The sequence below is a fragment of the Amblyomma maculatum genome, chromosome 1 (assembly GCF_055883805.1).
Source record: "Amblyomma maculatum isolate TAMU_Amacu chromosome 1, ASM5588380v1, whole genome shotgun sequence".
NCBI lineage: Eukaryota > Metazoa > Arthropoda > Arachnida > Ixodida > Ixodidae > Amblyomma > Amblyomma maculatum.
Window position 1 is genome coordinate 310,990,918 of NC_139344.1, and position 15,136 is coordinate 311,006,053.

Below are 15,136 nucleotides of genomic sequence, written 5' to 3' on the forward strand. Positions count from 1 at the left end.
TATCTGCTGTTCTACTCACTGTTTTGCTCAGCTCTATTCCAATCACGATGTGGCAACACATGTGCATGTTGATGGTACATTTTAAGATGCCTTTGGTCAGTGGTTAGCTGGGATTCACCTTTGTCTCAATGCAATGCAAATAAGTGTGCATTATTCATTTTTATAAAATCTCAATGAGTAAAGATCTATCTCAGTTATTCAGGCACACCCAATCAACTGCCTTGGCGATTCCTTTTCCTCTCGGCTGACACATATCGATCAGGTTGCTGTGATGAGAGTATGAACAGTCGGCATGCTGCGCAAGTTCAGGCGTGCGAAGGTGCTCTCTCCTGGCGATTTTTAACACCCCATCTTGAAATCTGGCTCTTTTATTCTCTGGCGCCCTTCATAGGGAGGCCTCTCCTAAGATTTGTGGCCAAGAAGGCTTTGTATCAAGGATTCCATCTCTGCTATCCACATTTCTTTGCCTTGCAAACATAATGCTATTCGGAACAGTATATATCCCAGCCCTTTTTTCCTTTCTTTGGGCCTGACTTTAACAGTCCCCAGATCTGTTTTTCTTACTGCAACAAAATTTTCCTTCTGTAAAAGGAGCATTTGCTAGTTACTAAAAACAAAGTGACATTTGTCATGTTTCAGGAAATGCTAGCAAAAACTGTTGTTTACAACTGGGAAAAGCGCGGTCATTACAAGAAGCCAGAAATTACTTGGCCGCTGTAGCTGTAGCGGCACTTTGGTGGCTGCTTGCAGAAATCGCAGCGAGTGGGCATGTGTTATATTCAGGTATTGTGAGGTATCTAATAAATTTACAACAAATGCCAACAAGGACTACGATTTGTTTTGCCCTATGTTTGCTGTACTTCTGAAGCGCATGCTCCCTATTACTGTACAGTGTTCTGGTTTGGCAATTGCAGCGGAAATTATAAAGAATGGAAAGTTGGGCTAGTTGAAGGTTGTTCATGATAAATAAGTGGGCGCAAACGGAATGTAGACCCAGAAAAGGAGACAACAGGACAAGTGCCTGTCCTGTAGTCTTCTTTTGTGTGTCTACGTTCCATTTGAGCCCACTTATTCATCAGTTAATTATAAAAACGACTTTGTAACATACCTTGGACCTCCACCTGCAAGCTACATTTCTGCCCTTTCCTGCATGCCGTCCTCATTCCCAACTGACCTGGCCTACTGAGGACAGTTCTTACGTCATATCTGGTCTCAGGTCTGCGACACGGCTACTCCCTTAAAGGCCCACTGTCCACCCTACGATCAAAAATATTTTCTTCCCCGTGACTGTGAGACTTCGCCCCCAGAACGCAAGGCCGCAAAATGTTTTTGAAAAGAGTAGCTAATAACGCAGTTACAGCCACCCCAATCACCCGATTCTGTCCTGTTTCTCTCCTTCTGTTTCCTCGCAAAGGTTTTCCACTCTCCTACCCGGTCGTCTAGCCTCCGCAAGACAAATTCCCCTTCCTCCTTCGCGTTGGCGGGAGGTGGGGCGTGGCACTCCGCCTGCGCGAAAAAAAAAAAGAAAACGGGCAAGGGAGCGTGCGCCTCTGGATTCAGTCGGGCCGTGGCGAGGGAAAAGCGCGCAGCGAGCGGTAGACACCCATCCTTCACCCTCAGACAGCGGGACAGACCAATGGACGTCGTTCGCGGGAACTACGTCATTACTGTGGCTCGACGGGCCGGCGCAGGAAACGGGGAAGCTGGCTTCCCGAAGGAGAGCATGAGAGAGCTTTGATTTGTATTTTCGTTGCTTTGCGGCGCGCGTGTCACTGTAGCATTTTGCACAGACTATCTCCGGTACCTGATCGGAACACTGGGCTCCTTTGCCTAAAAAGTCCTTCCCTGAACAGTGGCCCTTTAAGAACCCTGTTATAGCTACTCACCGATCACATTAGCAGGCATTGTAGCCAAAGTAAATTTTGTAGGCCTTTAAATGTTCGAATATAGGCATAAGTCCCAGTACAAGCCGTTGATTTCAGCCTTCAAATTATGATGTCTTACCACAATATGTCAAGCTAGTGCTGTTCTATTTCTTAAACAATATGCTGCAAGATTATGACGTATAGCTCCCACGTTCTAACAGCGACTGACACCTCGTGTAACGAAAAGCCAAGTGTACTCATTTTTTTCGCAGTACCTTAACTGGTCCTACTCCCTTCTGTTATATCGTGACTATTTGTTCGTTTCAGTTTCATGAGTTGGCTACGTACTTAGGTACGTGTATGTGTACTTGTCTATTGGCTGTCTTGTGCCACTTGAAATAAGCATATATGTAAATACATGTGCCCGTCAAACACCAGTCACTCTTTGCTCATGGTCAAAGTCAAGTAAGTCCCGGATCCCTTTGTCACGGCTGTTGTGGTTGATACATCTCTGTCTTCCAGACTCCACCCCCTTTATTTGGCAATATTTCTGGCAGTGGTCCTTGTCCTGAATAAGCCAGATATCCCCTTTTCAGAAGTAAAAACAGATACCAGAATAACAGACTCATTGTCCATAATTATGCTCTTCGTAATCCAGATCCTGTGAGTCGCAGACATTTTCTGACACTTCAATATGCGCTGTCAGTACACATCATATGGGCCCCTGGTAACACAGCTTTGGCGAAGGCACTCCGGAGAGACTAATCGTTGATCTCCTTCGCACACACTACAGCACCTATGTTTCGAAGGGATTTGAGAAATTCGCCCCTCTGCTCTTACTTCTCCAGAGGATTTTCAATGCCTTTTGTTCCCTGGGTCAAGCAAGCTGGAGATATCGTTTACATGGCTATGCTGTCACTAAATTTCTACCTTTAGGGGCCTGATTTGATGATCCCTCCATTGTGCCTGCATTGGCTCAAGCCAGAAACAATAGACCCTTTCTTCTCTTCTGTCGCCACTTTTCTTCGTGAGGAATGCGCCTGATAGAAATCCCAATTGAGCAGCACAGTTCGTGCCTGTCATTTGTGCTTGTTCTATCCCCTAGTGCATCTATGCTAGAACACAGCAAAGGAAATGTCTGCTCTGATTAAAAATTTATTTATATTGTAACGAGTACAAGGCAGCACATACTGAACGGATCAGTTCCACACACTACACTCAGCTTCGTCCTCTTTTTCCTCGGTTCAGACAGGCACGTGGCATTATCACCCCTCTTCGAAAGCGGCAACTCGACGCTGGGAGTGTCCTCAAACTAGGGGCGCACAGGAGAAGCAGGGAACACAAAGCTGCACATGCGCAAAAGATCACTGCCTCTCATAGTACAGTTTCACCTGCACTATGTGAACAGTTTCAGCACTTGAATGACGCCGTGTTGAAGGCCATTGACCCCGAGGAACAACTTCGTAGGTTACGTTACTAAGATGCCGAAGGACCTCGTATGGGCCAAAGTAACGGCGAAGTAGCTTCTCGGAGAGTCCTTGACAGCGCACTGGTGTCCAGGCCCATACAACATCGCCAGGCTTATAGTGAGTGTCTCGGTGTCGGAGGTTGTACCGTGTCACAGAATAGGCGGCATCCATTAATTAGCCCATGCTGCATTTATACACACGCGGAATTGTTGTTCTGTAAACCCCATATGTTCACGGGACCTGTATATGTGACCATTGGTCGGGCGCACAAGAACGCGTACGTGCACGTTGCCTCGGAACGGTATAGCTGTCCCTGTGTTAGCTACAACTCTCTTTATGCTCGAGCAGAAGAGTATGTGCTGCCTGTGTCCTACGATCCCCACTTAGTCACCCCTACTACTTCCTTTGTATATCCGTATATTCTTTTTCCTCTGGCAATGTGACCCCCAGAAGAACCGAAGTTAGGGGCGTACGTGACTGTTGTTTTCGTTGTGCGTTATGTTTTTGAAACCTAAGATGGCGGCCATGCAGTGTTTAAGTGTGGTGTGTCTACGTGCGCCTTCCTCTGTGAGTGAACTACTTTGTGCGCTCTATGTGTGTGTTTTGTTTCGGACTCCGACCCTGCACACAAGGCATCGTTTACAAGGGTTTAAAAAGGAGCCGCCGAGCCCCCTAAAGTCAGACCGCCCAGTTCGCTCCCGAAGAGGGTAACTCGAGCTGCCGCGTGCTCCCAGGGGGTACCCCAGTACCACCGCCGGCACCGCTCAGGCCGCAAGCTGCACTGGAAGGACCGTCGCCTTCGAGTGCCGCCCGTCTGCGTCGTCTCAGTGATGGACTGCCGCCGCGCTCCCCGGTCAATTGTATGTTCGAAACTGCTATGAACTTTCTTTCCCTTACTGTTGCTTGAATTGTTACTTCCATCCCGGAAAAGCATGACCCTGTATACGTAATTCCCAGTATTTAATTCGATTGTTTCTTCACTCGTGTCATTGCCTTCTAGAATGTTAATTGCTGCCCTCTAAATGTTTTGTGTATTCCTCGTTCTGAGCCTATAAACCTTTTGTTATTGTTGTTTCAAGTCAACGCGTCTTCGTCTCATTCTCCACGTTTGCTTACCGGCTACGCCAGGCATCGAACGACCACCCCCTCTTTTGTCATGTCTCGGTGATGACCTCCGGTGATTATCGAGTGCGTGACATACAGACAGGCATCGCAGTGTTGTTGATGTTGAATACAGCACTGTGCAAGCTGGCGCGCTTCTTCAGCCCGCTGCAGAAATATGTTGACGTCCGCATAGGCGTTGGTGGCATCGTCGCCGTGACCTATGGGTAGCATAGCGTCCAACATTGTGGTGACGGGGCGATCGTAGACTAGCTGGAATGGCGCAAGACGCGCCGTCTCCTGTTCAGCAGTATTGTATGCAAAAGTTGCATGCGGAAGAACTTCATCTCATGTGCGATGTTCAATGTCGACGCACATGCAAATCGTGTCTGCGAGTGTTCTATTGAGGCGTTCAGTCAGTCCGTTCGTTTGCGGATGGTAAGCAGTAGTCCTACGATTACTTGTGCTGGTAAGACTGAAGAGAGCCTGCATTAGTTCGACCGTAAAGGCTGTACGGCGGTCAGTAATAATAACCGATGGGGCACCGTGGCGCAATGCGATGGTTTTGAGAAATAACTGGGCTACTTCAGCAGCACGGGAAAGTGCCTGTGTCTCAGCATATCGCATTAAGTAGTCCGTTGCCACTACTATCCATCTGTTCCCTGATGCGGATATTGGGAAAGGGCCTAGAAGATCCATGCCCACTTGCTGGAAAGGGGCTGTTGGTGGAGGTATCGGCTGAAGAAGCTCTGCAGGTTTCAATGGAGACGTCTTTCGCCGCTGGCAATCTCGGCAGGTTCTCACGTAGTGCTGGACTGAAGGCAGCAACTTAGCCAATAGTACTTTTGTCTAATGCGTGCCAATGTTGGCGTGACTCCTAAATGACCAGCCGAAGGCTCATCGTGGTATCCGTTTCTGGCCTGAGGTCAAAAGGCACAACGAGAAGAAATGTTTCCTTGTTGTGCTGAAAGTTTATCTTGTATAGGACGCGATTGCGAATGCTGTAGGAGGATAAACCCAATACGAAAGCATGTGGGACAGCTACATCAAGTAGTGATGCAGAACTATAGATAGTACTATCGATAGTTGGGTCACTATCGAACTATCGATGGTAGAAAAAACTATCGATAGCGCTATCTATAGTCCGTCGATAGTTTATTTTGATGGCGTTATCGATGGCACTATCGGTAGTAATTTTTGTAGTGCTATCGGCAGAATAAAATCAACCGTACGAACTCATTGCAGCAAAACTTGGTTCCCTGAGTGCATGGTATGATGGTGGTGGTAAATATGACAGGACTCTCCACTATCGCAGTCTACGCATCACCGAGATCTGAAGATGTGCAGTCGAGTTGAAAAAAAAAACATTAGCACTAATGACGTGTTTCCGGAGCGGCCGACAACAACCCTCGGCGCCACGGTTACGACCGGGCCGACTACAAGATTGCCAATCTTGCTCGCAAAGCACGGTGCAGCGCCAGCCGCGCTGTGCAATGTTCGCCGCTCTGGTGACGTCATTTTCTTAATCTTTTTTTCAACACATCTGTACCCTAGGTAGAGTTGCTGGATAGTGTTAAGTGTCGCATATTTCCTAGTTTTGCTGGCAGCAACGACCCGAGATGTACCGTTTGGCGTGTCTACTTCTGAGCCGAAATCGGTTGAAAATAATTCAGCGGGTATGCCTGCCGATTATGAAAAACATTTATTGCTGAGATCCATGCTCCCTGTAGCATAGCTCCTAATTTCAAAACAGTAGCAACTGCCGGTTGTACCAGGTAAGCTTGTACAGAAAGTTCAACGTCTGGACACAGACTATGTCAATTAAGGTAGTAAGAGCAGCATTGTTAAAAACCGATTCTAGTTTCTTAGTAGACATTTTAGCCTGTGTTGTTCTGGGGTGGTTCAAAATTAAGAGATTCCTCAAAAATAAGTAATCGATATTCAGAATGCAGTTCGAGTAATTTTTTCGCTGGATGAGGCTGGCTGCACACTAAAGGCCGGAATACATGGAGTGTTTTTGCTGTGTAAAGCCGGCGATTTACGCCCGGCGGCGCGCACTCGACGCCCGGCGTCGGAAAAACGCGCGCCGCCGCCGATCTGGCCCTGCCAGATATTTGACGCGCGGGCGGCGCGGTGTCCTCTCAAACTGGAAGCTACTGCCGACGCGAGCCAATAGGAGCGCGGAAAGCTAGCATTTCCGGTTTGAGCGGCCGCTGTCAACATGGCCGCCATGGCTGACGAGGTGTGCGGCAGTTTGGCTATAGTGCCTAGTTTGGCCACAGAAATGTGATTATCGTAAAAATAAACGCTTAATCAAGCACGGAATGTCGCTTTTTGTGAGTATACGACCTACTCTCGGATCATAATGTTTTTGTTTTCTCCCTGAAGCGAAATTTGTAAAAAAAAAAAAAAAAAAACCGTGCCGCTGGTATCTGAGCGGGCATTCCGAGGTATCTTCGTTCATTCGAGCGAGCCAAATCCTTGTGCGACCTGTGTACACTTTCTACTTTTAGCACAGTAGCGTTGGAATGCGCCCTTTCGCGATTTTAGCACAAGGGACAGCGTCGCTTCTCTCACGTACCTCGCTCTGCGGTTATTTCCGCTCGCTGATGTATTTGCTTTCGCATCGAGTCATCCGCGGCGGTGCTCGCGCCTCTTCGTCGTTCCATGTATCTCGAGCTGGGCGTCGCGTCGGCGCGGCAGTTTTCGACGCGCGAAAATCGTGGAAAAAAACACTGCATGTATTCCGGCCTTAAAGGGCCACTGTCCAGGGAAGGACCTTTCAAGCGAAGGAGCCCAGTGTTTCGATCAGGTACCGGAGATAGTCTGTGCAAAATGCTAGTGATACGCGCGCCGCAAAACAACGAAAATACAAATCAAAGCTCTCTCATGCTCTCCTTCGGGAAGCCAGCTTTTCCGTTCCCTGCGCTGGCCCGTCGAGCCGCAGCAATGACGTATTTCTCGGGAAGGACGTCCATTGGTCCGTCTCGTTGTCTGAGGGTGAAGGATGGGTGTCTACCGCTCGCTTCGCGCTTTTCCCTTGCCATGGCCAGACTGAATCCATGCGGCGCGCGCTCCCTCGCCCGTTTTTTTTTTCTTTTTTTTTTCGCGCAAGCGGTGTGCCACGCCCCACCTCCCGCCAAACGCGGAGGAGGAAGGGGAATTTGTCTATCGCAGGCTAGACGACCGGGCAGGAGAGTGAAAAACCTTTGCGAGGGAACGGAAGGAGAGAAAAACGACAGAATCGGGTGATTGCGGTGGCTGTATCTGAGTTATTAGTTACTCTTTTAAAAAATATTTTGCGGCCTTGCGTTCTGGGGGCGAAGTCTCACAGTCACCAGGGAAGAAAATATTTTCGACCGGAGGGTGGACAGTGGGCCTTTAACGCATGCTACTTCGACTCGGGTGAAGTAAGAAAAAAAAATTTTGTTGATAGGAAAATTTTGGTAAGATCAGCAGTGGTGCGTGAGAGGTTATTTTTTTTTTCTTTTTATTTCTTTTTGGACATCAGTGCACTCTAGAGGCATATGTCTATTGATACATTGGTTAAAAGCCACACCGCGGTCGTCTTCCAGGAGCTTGATTACTTGCACAATAGAGACTGGTAACTTAGTTACAGCTCGCAACAAACTGCTTTCCTTGTTTTTTGTTTTTATCGTACATAGTGACATTCTCCGCCGATGTACCAAATGCATAAATAGCAGTTATTAGCACTCTGGAAAATAAACAAGTATCAGCTGCTTTTTGTTCTGTATATTCGCAATATGAATTCATATCATTGCAATAGTATGCGAGACTTGCAAGCCATAGGGCATCATAGAACACAGTAGCATGATATGAGACACGCCTTCTCAGAGAGAATCAAACAATCCCTATTATGTCACATAGCATGACCTATCAGCATCAAGTGCAACCCGAACGGGAGTGTTTTGCGGTCCGCAAAATAAAATATCAAAAAACAGGAGCGGCAGGAAACGAGCGCATTTGAGAGAGTAGGATTGAGCGGATAAGAAAACGAGTGAATTGCACCGAGCCATGTCGAGTTAACTCGTCGGTAAGGGGCATGCAAGCTTACTCGATAGACCCGATCGGTAAACTGCGCCTCACCTGTTTCATTCCTGGGAGTTGGATTACCTACAAGTGAAAACCGCAACAGAAACCTGCATCTACAGCTCGCGTCATCGCGAAAGTGCGCACCTCAACTCGATGGCGCAGCAATGTAAGCAGGCTTGTATCGAAGCTCTAGCGTGCAATTGACAGTACTATCGATTGGGGACTATCGATAGTTTTTTTGCATTATCAATAGTTAAAAAAAAAAAAAAAACTATCGATACTGTCGATAGTCAATTTACCGATAGTTCTGCATCACTAACATCAAAGCCTTCAAGATGCTCAATAAGTAGTCACGACCATGTCGGTGGTCGTGACTACAGTAAGAAACGGGAAGTCTTGAGTCGGAAGGGGCAGCATCAACTGGTGCATGCGACAAGCAATCGGCATCATAGTGCCTAGGGACACACTTGTATACAACCGTTATGTCGTATTCTTGGAGACGTAGGCTCCACCTTGCAAGCCGTCCAGAGGGGTCTCTGAGGTTGGCTAGCCAGCATAACAAATGGTGGTCACTCACACCTCTGAAAGGGCGGCCGTAGAGATGGGGTCGGAATTTGGTTATTGCCCAAACTACCACGAGACATTCCTTTTCCGTTATTGAGTAGTTTGCCTCTGCTTTTGAAAGAGAGCGACTCGCGTAAGCGATAACTTTCTCAGTAACATCTAGCCAATGAATCAGGATGGCACCGGGTCCAAAATTACTGGCATCGGTATGAATATCCGTAGCAGCGTTTTCATCAAAATGGGCAAGTATCAGGGTGGCCTGCAGGTTCGTTGAAAGCATCCTCTTGATCATCTTGCCACGCAAAAGGAACATCGTCTCTGGTAAGAAACGTAAGAGGCTCGGCAATCGCTGAAAAATTCTCAACGAAACGCCTGTAATAGGCACAAAGCCCCAAATACCTTTTAACGGACTTTTTGTCAGTTGGGAGCGGGAAGTTTTCCACAGCAGCAGTCTTGTCGGGATCTGGTTTCACGCCCTAAGCACTAATAACATGGTCAAGAAAGCGGAGCTCCTTGGAATCCAAAATGGCATTTCTGTGGTTTTATCGTCAGTTGGGCCACCTGTAGCACCCGGCCGAGGTGCTCCTCAAAACTAGCCGCAAAAATGACATCGTCGAGACACACTAAACACGCTTGCCACTTCAGACGCTGCATAGCAAAATCCAGTTTGAACAAGCCACTCCGTGCCGTCTGTATCCACGATAGAGTTGTCTGAGTACTTTCTTTTTCTTTTTTTGCTGTTTAATCTCTGTCGCGGTGTCTCAGTGGTAGAACGCCCAACGCTCGACTGCTGATTTCGAGAACGGGGGTTTGATCCCAGTCGTTTCAAAAGGCACTTCTCGGCTGTGGGATTTAACTGCCACGTGGTCAATGACACCGAGGCCCGCCCCTACATCATCCGTCATAAAGCCGATGTCGCATGGTGCGTTAAACCCATATATGCATTTCATTTCTTCTTTTTCTGTTGAAGGATTCTGCGCATCTGTAACAGTGATAATGAGCACATTTCGCTTTAGAGAAATGCTCGAACGCTTCAGAAACCAATCTTCGCAGCACCTGTTACACTAAATATTACATAATGCACATAGCCCATTAGAACCCCTTTTTGTCTGTGCTGTCTTAGGAGAAAACTGGTTGTTTCTGACAAGGGGAGTAAAATAGCTTCATACGGGCTTAATTATCGGTGTTTAGTTTGGGAATAAATAATTTATAGTCACATGATAAGATGAACTCCATTTCTTTCAGGATATATATCCGGTGCCTGTTTTGGAAGTAAACGACAGAGCCGCCCCGAGTAACTGCTCAACAATAACTACAATGATGAAATCTTCAGCCATCAAAATAAACATGACAGCGACCAAGCACAGTTTTTATGATGTCTTCGCAGCTACTGATTTGTAGTTTGTACTTTAACGTTTCTGAAAATTATTCGCTGATAGTCCTAAACTTTGTGAAGTAAGTAGAAGTTCTGTCACATGGTGAAATTCATTGTCATCGAAAAAAAAAAATAGCTACACTAATTCATTCATAAACATCACAGACATCAGAAATTCCTTATACTTCCCTCGGTTTCAAAAAAATAATTTAGGTTCATTTCACAGTGCAATACCAGATTATCTGCCGCAAGAAGCATCCGCCTTGTTGTGAGCTCGGCAAACTCAATCCACTCACTGCTCTACACGTGAGGTCTCTACGATTTGGCTTGCACTGGCTGCACTATATCCGAAAAGTGCTGCAGCGACAGCAGCGGTGCCAGGCAGTCTCATGATTGTGCAGTGCCAGTTCCAACACTGCTGTGCGACGGCAGCTGCCAAAACGAGTACGCAACTGTAGGACTCTGCAACCTAGCAGACACCAACGTGAGCGCAGTTACATTTCATGTATCACATGCTATAACATGATCACGTCCAATTTCGAAGCCAGCTGCCGTTCACACTTGCGACTAGCAGCGGTCGCGCGACCGTTTTGGTCGAAAAGCGACAGTTGCAAATGGTCGCATCGGTCGAAAAGCGACTGCCGCGGGCCGATCGGGCGCAAAGACCCGTTCACACTTGCGACTAGCAGCGGTCGCGCGACCGTTTCGGTCGAAAAGCGACAGTTGCAAATGGTCGCATCGGTCGAAAAGCGACTGCCGCGGGCCGATCGGGCGCTGCTCGAATTTCCAGTCGCGCGGTTACTAGTCGCAAACCATTTCACCAATCAGCGAGGACCCGGAGTACTCGATCGAGCACCTTCTCAATGCAATTAAAGAATACCCCTACCTTTCCAACAAACGGCACCCGGAATTCAAAGGCAGGGAGAAGGAATATATGGACTGGGAGGAGATTGGAAAGATATTCAGACTATCCGGTTAGTACCATGAACTTTTGAGAAATGGGTTTTTCACGCAGGTGCAACATTTTATATTGACACCGTCTATTCGTCGTCGGCGTTCTCCTGGAAACACGAGAGCGGCTGACTGCGACCAGTTGGCCGCAACGCGCAACTGCACGATCGTCATATCGGTCTGCGAAGATGCCAGTCATGCGCCTGGGTACGAGAGAATTAACATTGCCACGAGTATTAGTTTAAAGAAGACCGCCTAACGAGATGCTTGATTGATTCAGCAGTATAAATTCAAGGAAGTGTGACAGATACTACGCCTCTTCCTTCCTGTGAACCAATTATTATTAATACACACGCCGCGTGTTTCTGCGAGCGCCGCCGGCTGCCGATCCACACTATCGGAGCGACTGTGGCGTCACCTCTACGTCTATCTCGCGGCGCTCGCTGCACGCAACTGTCGATTGGGGACCAACAAGCGCCAGGGTGGTACAAAGGGTGTCCTCATCCTGAAAGCGGAGGCGAAAGGCATTGAGGGGCCTACGGCTACTTCGAAACTTGGCTTTCTGTCCGGAGGCGTTCTCCGGCGCCATTATTTCCGGGGACTTTTTTTTTCGGGACGTTTTTACCATTTACTGGAACCCATGGCCAATGTCCCCTGTGGGTATGTGCCATTCATTCACATATCATCCCTTCTCTTTCTCACCTCATCTTGGACACCTTGGGTCCTAGATTCGGGTACAGTGCCCAGAATACAGTAGTTCGGGCACAACTAGACTCTAGCGGTGGCCAGAATGCGCGCCGTAGCTCGAGCTTTTTGCTACCTATGCATGCCTGGGTCACCCGCAATAAATGCTGAATGAAGTATGATTATTATTATTATGAAAACAACTGATAAGCAGCGCTCCTGAGAGGATGATCAGAAAGCATAGACACGAAGGCAATGGATGGTATCTAAATACTCGTCTTCAACCCCTCGACCGCGTCTCTGAAGCCACGCGACGGCAGCTCACCTCCCTTGCTTGTTCCTGGCCGACCAAACCGCAAGCAACAGGGATCGCCACGCCGTTTTCATCGAGGCCGATTCCCTTGACATGACTGTGGGCGGCAATCCGTTGAGTCTTTGTGGTACTTTTAACTTCCTCTATCTTCATTGTGCAAATTGTGATCAAAACCGAAGCAAGCTTTTCAATACCACGCACTAACTCGCTGCAAAACACCAGTAACACTGGAGTAACTGGAGAGATGCACCGACGTACGGGCAGCACGGGCCTTGATGCACTTGATGCACATACAACTAGATCGAAGAACACTCTGCTTGCGTGTGTAAGCCGGCATGTAAGCCGGCATAAAGGCGCATTTTTTCTTTCTTTGGCTTTACAACTAGCGCTATAAAACCATTATAATTTACTTATAATGCGATTATTATTGTTTATCAAGTAATATTTTTAATTGGAAGGTAAAACAGTTTTGCTATATAGTCGCTTTGTTTTTATTCCCAACTGCGGCTTTAAACTGGGGGTTCATTTCGCGACTCTGCAACGCGAAAATAACATGGGTGATTCGGCGGCAGCAGAAGGTAAAAAAAATTGCACCTAATTTTATCCCCCTGAAAATTAGCTAATTTAGTAGTTAAGGAGCATGCAAATATGTAGAAATGTGGTCGAAGACGTTCCATGTTCGTGCTTTTCATCAAGTTCTAAGCTCAGTAGAGATGATCATTGTCATGTGGCAGGAAGAGTTTTAGGTATGCTGCATGCGTGTTTAATCTATTATATTTCACATAACACGTCATTACATTCCCCATACTGAGCAGCCTGTTCAACGTGACCCTTCCGCTGCATTTTTTTTTTTTTTTTTTTTTTTATGTGCTGCTAAGATATGTTTTCTTGACGTGGGCCATAATCGTGTTCGTGTATTTCTGTATTTCGGTTGGAGCGCTCTGCAGCCGTCACCATATGTTCGGAGGCTGGGGTACTCAGAGCGTAATTTCGAATGGAGGTGTTGTATCTTGTTGTCACAGTAGTCCGTAAATCATGCCGCAAATGGGTGTCGGGGCACTAGTGTTGGGAGGCTTCCTTTGTACTGATCGGGTGCCAGTGGATAGGAATGGAATTATCTTTGCTTTGTAGTCATAATAAAGGAACGTTATTGTTGTCCTTTTGAAAACATTATCCCGTGAGCGAAGATATTTGCGATCATCTTCAAATTCCAAAAGGCGAAGTACTTCCGGGGAAGATTTTTCTCTGACCAAGGAATGTAATTTCTTTGCAGCGATGGCATCGCATGGGTGTAAGATAAGCTTCCCGGAATTTTTCGTGCCATTTTGTACCGGCTTTGCAAAAGTACAGCTTACTTATATTTACCTCCTTTATTCAACAAAGATGCCCGCCTTCCTACGTGAAGCAGCTCAAAGTGTGCCTCTGTGCCATCCTTTTGTGCATATTACGCTGACAGGCAATATAAATTTCATCATCGCGGGCGCATGCCAGTGCACACCCAGCCACCGTGCCCAGTACTAAATGTCGAATGTTCACTAACTATTTGCAGTTTTTGTGTGGTTAACTTTCTTGTCAGATGGACATCAATGCAGTTAAGAGCCCAGGGGGTCTACTTCTGAGAGGTGCAGTGGTCTTTTGCACTTGTAGATGCCCTTTTTGATGGAGAGGTTTAAACAAAATATCTTCTTGCCTTCAGGAGATTTGGAACACTGGGAATGCGTTACAAGCCACACAATAGGAATTGGAAGCAGACCCCCTGGGCTTTAAGCTTTTGACAAAGGCTGTACATGTTATTGTACAAAATCACAGTTGTGTCACAGATTGACCTCGGTAATGGGAACTGCAGCCAAAACCTGTGTGTATCGAGGTAGTAATCAATGTTTTGAGCTGCATGCGAACAAAAATTTACGGACGCAGTGCCATCTGTAGTTCCTTCTAAGTCGCAAAATGAAAAAGCACTCATTGCAAATACCTATGTGCACTTTGTGGTAAACTCGGTCTGCAATTACTGTAGCAAGGGCACAGAGGAAACCTTGCACATATAATGATAATAATAATATAATGATCCTGTATAATGATGCTGCAGAATAATTTTTTTACTCAAGTTATTATATTATGTTAAAACCTTTTGGGCATGGTTAATTCTCTAATTCCCTCTGCATGGGCCATGAGGGAATCTGAAGTAAATACATAAAGAAAAAAAAAATGTGTAGAGCTGTGCAGGTTTATAATTATACACTCTACTACTTGCTGTATTGGTTTATGTTGTCCTGTATTCTTCTGAGACGTCATTCATGCCCCTTTCTTGTAACAGCTGTTGTAGTAGCAAACAAACCGTTGAAAAGAAGTTGTGTAGCAAGTCATATTTCAGGCACCACTGCCGCTCGATGCCTGCTAGATTGTCCTGCGCGCATTGATGTGCTTCTATTAGTTGGCCCTTCATCAGCAGTGGGACCTTTTGATTACTTTTTGGATAATCTGGCTGCTGCAAGTGTCAGGGAATGCTTCAGGGTCGCATTCACTCTATCTAATGAAAGCCTTGGCTTGTCTCTTGACCGGGACAACCGTACGTTACCCACCATGGTGGCTTAGTTAAGCTGTTAAGCCCATGGTCTTAAGGTCAAATCATGGCTGCAGAATTTGATGGAGGTGAAATTGAGAAATGCCATGCACTGAGCCAAGTCAGTGCGCAATAACGGAATCCTAGACAGTCTAACCATTCCCTCACTAGAACTGCTCTCTGTCATGGTTCATGTACGAC

The 15,136-nt window shown here is 46.8% G+C and overlaps 2 protein-coding genes across 9 annotated transcripts in view; one reads left to right on the plus strand and one right to left on the minus strand.

Annotated features, from left to right (window-relative positions):
- pont (RuvB-like helicase pontin) overlaps window positions 1-12,663 on the minus strand; it is a 91,588-nt gene extending 78,925 nt beyond the window's left edge. The window contains exon 1 of one of the 3 annotated variants that reach the window (XM_084596562.1): window positions 12,388-12,660. In XM_084596562.1, coding sequence (XP_084452688.1) covers window positions 12,388-12,528 — 141 coding nt within the window. In that variant the 5' untranslated portion in view covers window positions 12,529-12,660. Of the gene's footprint in view, window positions 1-12,387 lie in introns of all 3 variants that reach the window. The other 2 variants (XM_084596653.1, XM_084596613.1) reach the window with 2 other exon arrangements.
- Window positions 11,889-15,136, plus strand: part of LOC146207078 (traB domain-containing protein) — a 68,143-nt gene continuing 64,895 nt past the window's right edge. Inside the window, exon 1 of one of the 6 annotated variants that reach the window (XM_084596448.1) lies at window positions 11,889-12,038. In XM_084596448.1, the coding sequence (XP_084452574.1) occupies window positions 12,026-12,038 (13 nt within the window). In that variant the 5' untranslated portion in view covers window positions 11,889-12,025. Of the gene's footprint in view, window positions 12,039-12,815; window positions 12,954-12,979; window positions 13,122-13,271; window positions 13,376-15,136 lie in introns of those variants that run through there. The other 5 variants (XM_084596345.1, XM_084596389.1, XM_084596506.1 and 2 more) reach the window with 5 other exon arrangements.